This window comes from Apteryx mantelli, chromosome 1 (genome assembly GCF_036417845.1).
Source record: "Apteryx mantelli isolate bAptMan1 chromosome 1, bAptMan1.hap1, whole genome shotgun sequence".
Taxonomy (NCBI): domain Eukaryota; kingdom Metazoa; phylum Chordata; class Aves; order Apterygiformes; family Apterygidae; genus Apteryx; species Apteryx mantelli.
The window spans coordinates 119068382-119079981 of record NC_089978.1 but is presented as its reverse complement, the minus strand read 5'-3'; the positions used below and the strand labels follow the sequence as shown (position 1 = coordinate 119079981).

The 11600-nt window shown below is 44.4% G+C and overlaps 1 protein-coding gene across 1 annotated transcript in view; it reads left to right on the top strand.

Moving 5' to 3' along the window:
* Positions 1–302: 302 nt before the first annotated feature.
* The window catches only part of PTGFRN (prostaglandin F2 receptor inhibitor), a 69768-nt gene continuing 58470 nt past the window's right edge, over positions 303–11600 (top strand). Inside the window, exon 1 of the mRNA XM_067300085.1 lies at positions 303–416. Coding sequence (XP_067156186.1) covers positions 359–416 — 58 coding nt within the window. The 5' untranslated portion in view covers positions 303–358. The remainder of the gene's footprint in view (positions 417–11600) is intronic.

The window sequence follows — 11600 nt, the reverse complement described above, 5'->3', positions numbered from 1 at the left end:
CGCCGCCCTGCCCGCAGCGTCGCTCGGCAGGGGGCTCCCCGCCCCCTCGGCTGCCGGCGGCCGGGTCGACGGCCCCCTCTCTCCTCCCCTTTAAGGGGGTGGGGGCCGGACCGGACCCCCGCGCCGCCCCGCTACCTGCGGGCGGGGGCGCGCGCGGGGGCGGGCGCTGAGGAAAGTTTGTCTCTGTGGTTGGCTGCGCGGCGCGGCCGGTCGGGGCGGGCGGGCGGCTCCGTGCGCTCGCAGGGCAGCGGGAAGGCGAGCGGCCGGCCGGCGGGGAGCGCGCTGCCGCTGGGCCCCGGCGAGGCGAGGCAGCGCGCCGGCGGCCACAGGGCGAGAGGCACGCGGGGGTCCTGCCAGCATGGGGCATCGCGGGGAGCGGGTGCCCTGCCTCCTCCTCCTCCTCCTGCTGCTGCTCGGTGAGCCCCAGGGTGCGCGGCCGGGGGGCAGCGCGGCGGGGGCGGGAGGGGAAGGGCCGGGCCGGGCGTTTGCCCGCGGCCGCCTCACCGACAGGCAGCGAGGGAGGGCAGGGCAGGGCGAGCCGCTGCCCGCGGGCACGGCCCCGGCCCCGGGCGGCCTCGGCCGGGAGGGGCCGCCCGCGAAGCCGCCTGAGGCGCGGTGAAGCCTCCCGAGTGGCCGGCGGCGGGTGCCCGGCGGCTGTTTGTCCCTCGTCACGCGGCGCGCGACCCGCCCGCGGGCGTTAACGGCCGGTGGCGCCCTAACGGCTCGCGAGCCCGCGGGGGGCCGGGGCCGCATAAATACGGCTGGTTTTCTCCCCCAAACTTTAGAGGGCTGGTGAAAAGCAGGAACGAGGAGGGGATCCTACTTCGTGTGGCGTGTGGTTGCCTTGTAAAAGGGGTTGCCATAGGAGGTCAGGAGCCGTACGGCGTGTCTGGCTTTATAGGGAGGTGGGGTAATGCTGGCAGTATGGCAGTAGGTGCTCTTATGTGACCTGGTGTACTGGGTGCTCTGTCTTTAGAGTAAGTGTCATGAAATCTCACATTTCGGGGCATAAAATGACTCATTTCAAGGGTTAAGAGGTGGATCTTTCTCCTATATACTCCTCAAGTGAAATAACAGGAGGGGGTCTCTGAAACAGGAACAGAAACCTGGATTGTGGTCACACAGGTGTTTCTCGGGAGTTGCTAATACTTCTGTGCCCCTTCCTGCCCTCCTTTTTTTTCTGGCTTAGCTACCTCTGCTGAAGTTCCTGTGTCACATAATAACAAATAGTGGGTAGTTGACATTTTGCTGTGTTCAAAAAATGGAGTAGTTGACATTAGATTAACATGTGGTAGCATTCTTTACCACTGTCAGTTCCAGATGGGCAGTGTGCAGAAGCAAAGATTGTGGGCTCTTCAGAGCAAGAACTGTGTAAAAGGGTGGGTGTGTGGTGGCTTTTTTTGTGCATTTCTTTTGTTTTTCAAAGCAACACTGAACATGTAGCATTGTTGCTAACAGTATTACTGAAGTAGTGGTGTGCATAACTAGAGAATGAGAAGATTGTCCAGGAAAGATAATTACGCACAGTATTTAAATGCTGCTGTGTCAGCTCTATGCAGTTAGAAGTACTGGAGGTGTTGGTAAATGAGCATGGCCCACAAATTATTACATGCAGTTCTCAAGCCAGACCACTTGGCTAATTGCAGGTAGTAAGTGGGAACCTTTTCCAAATTTGAGGTGGAAGGAGTGATGAGTAACCAAGCAGTCTCTTCCCCCCTTCCTCCCCTCACCCCCAAGAAACCCACTCTGCAATGCTTTCATTAAAAAAAAATAAAAATAAAAAAATTGCTAACCTAGTTTGTCCTTATAATTCTGATATTGCTATGGCTAATTTTTCTTTAAACTCTGCCAGACCACTTTTCCTCATGCTTTGACTGTTGAATCTTTCATAGACAGGTCTGCAGCGCAGATAGTTACAGTTGAAAAGTCAGCTTCCCAGATCTGGGCTTGTACCAGTCTATTTCCTGAGTCTGCTTAGAGGCAGTGAGGAAATTGGGCAGGGGGATGTCTATGCAAAAGTCAAGATCCTGCCACACAAGGTGTCTGCTGTGCTCTCTCTTACTTGCATTTGAGGTTAGTCATCTCATTTCTCTTCACAATTTAGGCATTTTGCCAGCTGGGAGAAAAGTGAAGAACTGGAGAGAACACCTTTAGAGTTTGTTTAGAAACAGAAAGGGAATAAAATTTTTCAAAAGAATGGTTTTAGAAGGACATGCTGAAAATCAGGACTCGCTGATACTAACTTTTACTTTTTGCTGCATGACCTTGAGCACTTTAGGTGCAACAGGAAAGTGTTTTCATCTTCTTTCCAGATGAAAGAATTATAAGAACTTAAAATGTGCATATACAGATATTAGGCCGCTGTTTGTGGTACAGTTTGTCTGAATGTTCTGAGTTGCTTCTTGGGGATTTTTTAAAATCAAATTGTGTTGTTAAAGTTAAGTGTTTTTGTGTCAGGCAGGAGGAACTTTTCAGTATTGCTTGAGATTGTGTTGTTCAGTGACTGTCTTCTGATAAGGTCGTCTTTCTTTCACTCTGGATGGGGAAAAACGTGCTTCTGTTAAGGTGCATTTTCTAGCAGCTCTTTAACAGAGAGACAGTTTTTTTTTTTTTTTTTTTTTGTTAACTGATGCATGGTAAGTGTTGAGGAATTTTGTGTAAGCAAGGTGGAGAAAGGAGTTGAAGCATTGAAAAGTTCATCCCTTGTGTGTACTTATGCTTAATTGCTTTGTTCAGATATTCACAAAATAACCTGGCAAAAGATACAAATGCCTAAAGTGCTTGTCAGTGAATGTTTTCTCATCCTTTCTCCTCGATCCAGTATAGTTGTTACCAAAGAGATCTGTTAGTGCCAGTCATGTGGTAAGAAGATTGTAGAGTCTGGGTTTAAGGCTTGATATCTAGCGTCTCTTTTCTTCCCTCCTCTGGTGTGGTTAGATCATGATGATGGAGGGCAGCATGAGGGAATTTTGCACTACCGTTGCCTGTTTTAGATTGACTGCACAATGAAATCACATCTACATCATCAACTTGTGAAATGCTCTGAAAACCAAAATATCCTTCCTCGGACAAGAGTTTGAAAAAACAAAGCAGCTATCTGGTGATTATCCGGGCTCAAGGAAAACAGTAAGCTTTGTGGCAACTGAATTTTTTTTTCCCCCCTCTTCTTGTTTGAGATTCAAGATAAGAATTTAAACATAACTGAGAAGAAGCTGGCTTTTGTTTAAGTGCTATGGGACTTGAGGAGAACAGACACTCAGCAGATCCCGGGGGAAAAGCTCTGATTATGTGTTCCCAGATGTGATCTTTTTCTTATTACCACTTGGCCCTGTGTAACACCCTCTGTCCATATGACAGCCCACTCCAGCATTCCAGATCCCCAGAAGCTGTGTGTATAGATGAATAGGATTATTTCCTGTCTCTTGTATCTGAAATTCTTTGGTTTTAGGTCTTTTTTTTGTTTTTCCTCAGAAGCTACAACAATTAGTCATTCGAATCGAGGTTTATTTCAGGCTTTGTAATAGAAAGCTTTTGGTCATTAGTATAAGTTATTGCAATCTTGAACTTCAAGGAAACGTGCACTTTATTCTTTCTCTGCATTTGCAGTTAACGTGAAAGCATTAGGAAATTAGAGCCTTAAGGTGTAAGGCAGGGAGATGGTATAAGGATGAGTGCCCAGGTAGCTTTCAAGGTGTGTTAAGTGGAATCTGCTTCCTGTTTCCTTTACTGGTGTCTGGACATCTGCCAGGGAGCTCATTACTGCTATTGCTGGTGGCCTTTGCCTTCCTTCTCTTGGAAGAAAGCAGACTCATGTTCTCACTAGTACTTGGAGAAGCAGCAGACAACTAGGCCTGTGCATCTCTGTAGCTTTAGAGGTACTTAAAAAAGCTCCCAGAGGGGAAATACCAACAAGCCTGTCCTGATCTTAGCAGCTGCTGACTGCTAAGGTAGTAAAAGCATGTACTGAATGTTGGAAATGGGCTGGTAAAGCACTGGAAGGCAAGTGTTATTCCCAAGGAGGAAGCATTTTCCATGTGGTTTTGCCATGCTGTTGTATTTTTGTAGGGTGTAGGCTCTAGGAAGATGTGAGACTCAAAGAGAGAGAGTTATAGGGAGTGGTTTTCCCTTTGCATCTTGTGTTATTTCTGGTTGGTGAAAGATAGCTTAGTCACCCTTTCTGGCTCTTTTGCATCTTTGTAGGTTCCTGTTCAGAACTACTCTTTGGATGTGGCCAGCACAGGTGCTTTTTCTGAAATTCCTTGTCCTTGTTCTCCAGGTTTCTTGATTGCTACACTTCAACATAGCAACAGCTTGCGCTCTTTCGGCAGCCTCTGTTGTATTTGGCTTCAGTCCCTGAACTGAGGTATAAACCTGCCTGAACAAGATTTGAAGTAAGCAGTAGGGGTCATTCAAAAATGCAGTCACATGCTTGATTAGAAGAGTACTTTAAAAAAACCCCTCAAACCAGAAGAACAACAGGGACATCTGAGATTCCAGCTTTCACATCTAATAAGTCTATGGGACTGTGTGGTTTTTGGGACATTTCTTTATTTTTATTTTTTTAACTCTGCTCAGGTTTTGCTCTCCATAATCCATGTCAATCACTAACCTGCAAAACAGATCTGGATCTTGTCTTAGTGGAGAAGTTACATACTGAATAAGATACATCTAGAAAGTGAACATTTCAGTTATCTGTTTTCAGATGACTTTCAGTGATGCATTTTTGTGTGTGAAATATTGTATTTTAGGAGGAAAGGAAAAGGACAGATTATCTGAAAATGAGAAGTCTTTCTGAAATGTATAGAAATCAACCACCTGAAAGTTAAGTTGGAAAGGACTTGAGGAAAACATTACTAAAGCTAGCAAGGTCAATGTAAGGGTTATACTGGTGTTTATCAAGGTCTCTAGTAATCTCGGAAGAAAGGTATTAGATGGAGTATAAAGTCAGTATATGTATTATAATCCAAAGAAAAATATCCTTTTAATATTTGGCCTTTGACTTTTACTGGAGATGTCGCAGTTGCCTCCAAGGCCTGTCCTATTAGAGGTTCTGTTTTCTTACAACATTTGCACTAATATGTGATGGAACTTATTGTTTAGAGACCTGCGGTTGTTGAAAGTACTTTTGTGTCTGGAGGGGAGGAAAAAAAAGAACTTTTCAGTGTTGCTTGAGATGTGTGTTATTGTGTGGCTATCTTCTGATAAGCTGATAATCCTTTCGCTCTGCATGGGAAAAATGTGTTTCTGTTAAGGTGTGTTTTCTAGCAGCTATTTAACAGAGAGCTTTAACAACCTGTCTGTTGACTAAAGACCTGTAGTTGTCTAGGGACAAATGTTTTGATCTCTGTCCAAGAATAATAAGCTGTTTCCTGTATGACCCTAGTACCTAACCTGAAAAAGATACCCCAGAACTCGGTTGAACAAGAGAGGGAGAGGCTGTAACATAAGCAGGTTGGTCTGGGTGTTAACCTTCTCCCCTAAAGAAGGAATAAGCTTCTGTCAACAAGATACTAAGGTCTCCAATTGGCCAGATGTGTGTGTGTGTGTTTTTTGTTTTTTTGTTTTTTTTAATGAAGCCTTGAAATTGTAACTTTCTTCCAAGGCTTGAATGTCTGCTGAGAAGTGCTTTAAAAATAATGAGCTAAACTTTTAAAACATCTGATGCACTGAGTTTTGCAGGTGAGTTCGAAAGGTATGAAATAAGTGATCAGTTTCAGACCAAATTGCTCTTGTGATAGGATGATCTGGAAAATAGCTGTACAGATTCCAAAAGTCTTGAATAATGTCTTTCTGTATTACTGTTACGAGTTGCAAGACACTTAAAGAAGTCTTTTAGTTTTTGAAGTTTCATATCAGAAACTGGCTTATTCATTTCAGCTTAGACTTTCATATTTAAAAAGCATAATTGATTTCTTTTAAATCTGAGACAAGAAAAAAAGGATAGACTTTTTTCTGGAGTTAGAAGAGATTTCAAAATTGGGTACCCAATGGAAACAATTGTAAACTCAGTCAGAATCACAGAATCACTGAGGTTGGAAGGGACCTCTGGAGATCATCTAGTCCAACCCCCCTGCTCAAGCAGGATCACCTAGAGCACATTGCACAGGATTGCATCCAGGCGCGTTTTGAATATCTCCAGAGAAGGAGACTCCACAACCTCTCTGGGCAACCTGTTCCAGTGCTCTGTCACCCTCACAGTGAAAAAGTTTTTCCTCATGTTCAGAGTATTTCCTCATGTTGAGAATGCCATAGTTGATGTTAAAAGTGATGTAGCTAGAAGGAGAACAATGTTGCTAAATATCTTTATTTCTTGAGTCTCTTAAACTTACAAAGCTATATGGGAATGCTGGTACATTTGAATCAATATGATTGTCATCTAGCTGCTTAAAATTTGTGGTAGAGTGTTGCAGTAGATGCTCCTTTTCATAACATGAGATGAAGCAAATTGCAGAAAAATTCTAATGTGGCTGGGCCTGAAGAAACAGCTTGAAGAAGCATTTGTCTGTCTTGTGCAGCAATGGTAAAATACTGCTGCAGAAGTATCAAGAAGAACTGAAAGAAGCTGAAGTAGCTAACTGGTGATAATTTCCATGATCAGATGGTGTCTGCATGGATGCTCTAAAAGAACCAAAGTGTTAGCTGAGTTGTGGGGAAAAAAGTGAGCATAGTAAGAGATTGAGTCCTGGCCAGTGTGCTACTCCTTTTAAAGGATCTGAGAATGCTCTTTGGAAGCAATTGAATTGTGAACTTCAGAAACAAGAACTAACTAAAGACACGAGCTCTATGACAAGCTGTCACAGCTGCTGATGGGCAGAGCTGCCAGCAATGCCTGTACTTTGTCTGCTTGATTCTTTGTTATGAGGGCTGCCTTGTAAATTGTTTATTACTCTGCCAAACTTTAGCCGTTTAAGCTGAAATCTTCTGGACTGGTTGTCCACCCTAGATTGGTGCTTTTTTTTGGGGGGGGGGGGGGGAGGAACAAAAAAGCTTGAAAATTTCCAACCATTGTGCTTTGGGGAGGAAGGGGGAGTAGGGAGAAGAAGCATTTGTTTTTTCAAATGTTCTGGCCAGTTCTCCTTCCCTGCTTTTGAAAGAATAATAATACTGCAGCTGCTAAGCTAAGAAGTTCTAGCATCTCCATGCTTTAGAGCAAGGGCTGGAAATTTGGCTGGAGACAACTTTGTCAAGAATGTGGCTTTTGCTGTTCTTAATGAAAAAGTCCAAATTTGGCCACATTACAAAACTTGGAAGAGTATCAGTTTGTAAATGCTTGGTAGGGAATTAGGCTCAGGTCCCGAGAGAGAGAGCGAGCAAGCATGCTCTGTAGTTGCTTTAAAGGTGTCAAAGGACTATAGTTCGGATTGGGTGGGGGACAGCCTTCTTTTTATTCCAGTTTGACTTCCATAAATGTGTTGTCAAGTTCACGTTGGATTCTTTTATTTTGTTTTTTTTTGCCTCTGTGAATCACCGATTGTGTCTGCTGCTTATGGCACACAAAGCAAATATCATCTTTCTAATACATGGCTTTTGTTAAAGTCAATGTAAACGTTATGTGCAGTTCTTAACTTCTGTTCTCTGGCTTCAGTTCTTCTCCCAGACTTTTTCCCAAACGTCCCCCTTTGTCCTTTACTTCATGCTGGCTGTAAAACTCCTGCTGCAACAGTTTCTCTCAAGGAAGTAGAGAACTTATGCTACTCTTTCTCTTTAATACACTTGATTAGTCTGGGCTTGCCTCTGCTAGCCTTCTTAAAGATGTGGTTCAGCTATGCTGCTTAATGTGTGCTTCATGACTCAATTTGCATGCATTCATGCTTTTTGAGTCACTCTTCTTGCCATATCAGTAGCCATTAAAAAAATTGAGTTTGGTGGAGCCATCACTGGGAGTCATGCAAGAGTTTAGTTTTGACAAAAGCTAGCCCTGCTTAGGTTTGCCAGTCTTAAAAGAATCATTACCAATGTAATGGACTTTGTTTTTGTGCATGCTCCACTGTTTGCTCCAACTGCAGAGATTTACCATTGTGTTTCAGTCTTTGATGCAGTGTGGCTGTGGGGAATCTTTGAGCAGGCTGTATCAGCATTGTTCTCCTACACACATTAAAATGATTGTTGCAGGAGAGGCATCCGTGGGGACCTCTGCCAGTTTCTTATTGGTGTGTTCGGTTTTATCTATTGACACACTACCCTTCATTATTATCCAGTGAGTCCTGTGGCAGTGGAATTTGCCATTAAATCTGCCATGCAAAAGAGAATTGCCAGTAGCTGCTTTAAAAGCAGCTTGACCCCTATATTTAAAAAAGAATAGCTTCTAAATATGAAACAGATGCTGTACTAATACAGGATACTTTCTAAACTTTCAGGGTACCAGACAATGCTTTTTGAGAAAAACTCTGAGTTCATATGATTTGTGTGGTGTTTCTCAATGTTAATGATAATCACTTAAGTTTCAATACTGTTTTTGTTCCAGAAATGTGTATATAATCATTTATTTGTAATACTTAAGTGCAAAATAGGCAATTATTTGCCAGTGAAAACTGTTAGAATAGGCAGTGAGGTGCTAGTCTTTCCCTGTATGCTCCAATCCTACTCAGAGTGCTAGAGGGTAGGACAGGAGATGCATCTTCTCTTGTATTTTCCCATTGCCACAAGCTATTTAGTGCTTTCAGAGCACCACCCATATGAACCCAGATGTTCAACCTCCCCTTTTCCCAAAAGAAGTGTTATGTTTTAAATACTGAAGCCCAGTGACATAACTGTGTATGTGGAGGTGGTGCCAATGGATGGGATTTTTGTATATGTAAAGAGCCTTATGTTAGGTGTAGAGTGTGCTTGTTTATATTCAGTTCATATGGAGTTTTAAATTAACACAGAGTCTTAAGTCTATTGTATGAACCTTGTTTCTCTTTGACCTCTGGGTTTAGTTCTAGACAAGGCATGCTGTACCTTCTGGCTTAGAGAGCTTATGTGCTTGGAGCAGGCTTCATCTGTACTTTCATATGAGTCTCTGTCAAGAAGAGGTGTGTTCTAAGAGGTGAGCCTTAGAACAGCTCTTTATGAGAAAATAAAGAGCATGACAGCTTATAGGGGACCAAATCCCTCTGTGATTATCTGGAAGTGAGAGGTAGCAAGGTAAACCTTGGTTCCTCATTTCTGTCTCAAAGCAGGGTTGAACAGACATTAAAGCTATTGACTAAGCCCTGGTTGCTGGCAACTGTATTGATAGACACCAGTCAATAGTTTCAAAGCTGCTGACAAGCCTAGGTTTGTAAAAAGGTTGGAGAAATGTAGCCAGGAGTCAATGGGCACAGAAGCGTGGCTGATGTCAGAAGGGGGGGAACGACAGTGAGGAGAGAGTATTGGAAGAGGAGAAAGTCCCCAGAAAGAAAGAGTGTGTGGGGGGAATAGCTTATTTAAAATTAAGAGTGAGTTGAGGTGTGTCTGTAGTGAGATGGTGGTGTTGGGACAGTTACCACCAGAAAACAGCATTGGCAAAAGATACAAGTTTCCTCAAGCTCTGCAAGCAAATCTTGAAATATCCTTGTTTATTGAGCAAAGTTTCCTGCTCACCACTGGCAGGTAAATGGAATATCTAATCCTGGACTCCTGCAGAGTTTAAAATAAGGACTGAAGCAGGATGCCTGTGGCTGCAGGGTGTGCTGTGGCATCTGAATTGGTGCTGGTGTCTGCCTTTTGAGCCTGAAAGGGAGGGGGAGACTGCAGTACTGTGAATAGAGTTACTGGGCGGGGGAGGGTCTTCCAAAGTAGCAGAAGAACAAATGGGACTTCAGTTGGTGTCCTAGTTCCTGTTCATGACCAGCAAGCTACAGTGAGTGTGTGTTTCAGACTGTGTCTGCCTAGTAAACCTGTAAGGATCAACTGAGATAGGCCAAAGCTACTTAGAAAGGAGCTGTTAAAGGTGATTTAAAATATTTCTCCCTGACCACCTTCTTGGTGTGAGCAGTGTGGTTTGTCATGTAGAGAGAGGTTTGTATGTAGGGAGAGAGATTCCCCCCCCCCCTCCCCCCCCCCCGCGGCTGTAGAGAGGCACTTTGCTCTTCATGCATCTGACAAAGGCTAATAACTGCAGACGGATGCAGGGCAAGTGCCAAGACAGGCACCTCCATGCCCACACTTGTGAAGTGGGCCCTTTTCTTGCTTTCTTAAATGATTTGTGTCTAGAACAATGAAGCTAGTCCCCTTATAGTGCTTTCCTGGAATGTGCATATGCCATCTGAGTAACCTGCTGGCTTCTGTATTTTCTTTTTTCATCATGCTTCTGATGTCATTGCATAGGGACAAGCACTCTCTTCATGTATGCGGGTTTGGCTAAGGTCAAGTATGAACGCTGTTCTGACATGAGTGACAGTTCAGGGTCAGCAGTAATCCTCTGGTGTCAGGATTGTCTTGTTGCTGTAGGAACTTGCTTGCAGTCTAAAGTGGGACTTTGGTCAAGTGACTGTCTTAAGTAAACAGACAGTTCTTGGAACTAAAGCCCTGCAGTTGAGGTTTCCTCTTCAGAAGAGACTGCTGACATGAGACATTGTGATTGGCATTTAGGGCTGAAAAAGTGTGTTCAGAGAAGCTGTTTGCTAGGGAGACAGTTAGTTATGGAGCCACAGCGTGAGCCTTGAAGAGCAGGATGTGCATGGAATACGGGTGAGGGGATGCTTGGAGGTTTTGGCAGGGAGGAGACAAGGGCCCAAGCTGCTGGTTCTGTGAATGGTGTATGTGATGAAGAGCTTTGTTACAGTTTACTTTATGTTAATTTTTTTTTTGTTATCTTAGTCTGATGGCATATGGTCTTTTTTGACCTTGTGGGGTGTGGGAAGGGGAGTAAAAGGAAAAATAGGGCTGGAGTACCTGGATATTGAGGAGGTGGGGGCATGAGCTCCTAGCAAACCTGGTAATGAGACATACTGGGTGGATAGGACAAGCACTGTCTTGCATCTTTGCTTAGGATCTGCGTGCATTATATGTATTGAAGGCCTGTTGAAAAGACTGGTTGTTGTAGGTTAGGTATTGCTTCTACCCACCTCCCTGCTCAGGTGTCAAACTCTCAAGCTGTCATAATGTAACGGACAGCTTTGGGCTTGAGGTCTTGTGCTTGTTATTGGAGAAGAAAGATTCCCTGGTCTGAGACCCCATGTTATGAGTTAGTGGTGGAGGACAGATTAACAAACTCTCTGAGGCTATGTGAAGCTAGAAGTTTCTGTTCTTAGTGTGCTGGTATGAATTTAGCCTGGTGGCTGCCTTTTGCTGAGGCTGTGTGAAGTGGATTCCTGGTTTTGCTTCAGTTCTGAGTGGACATATATCTGCAGGGCTAAGCAGGCTAGTGGCAGGTACTGAGGGGCATTCTGGTCAAGGGCTTGCTCTCTGACCACAGGCTGAGCGAGCTTAGGTACCTTGCTTCTGGCTGAGGTAGCCCTGGTCAACTGTGGCTGATGTGTGCAGGCAGAGGCCATTGAGGGGACGTTTGCCCTGCTCCTGCCTGTTTTGTTTGAGCAGGTGAACAAAGGACTCTGGCCTTCAAGGTTATGTGAGTGCTTCTCATTGCTGTTTAACATCACCGCTTCCCTCTGCATGCATTATAATTTTTACATGCA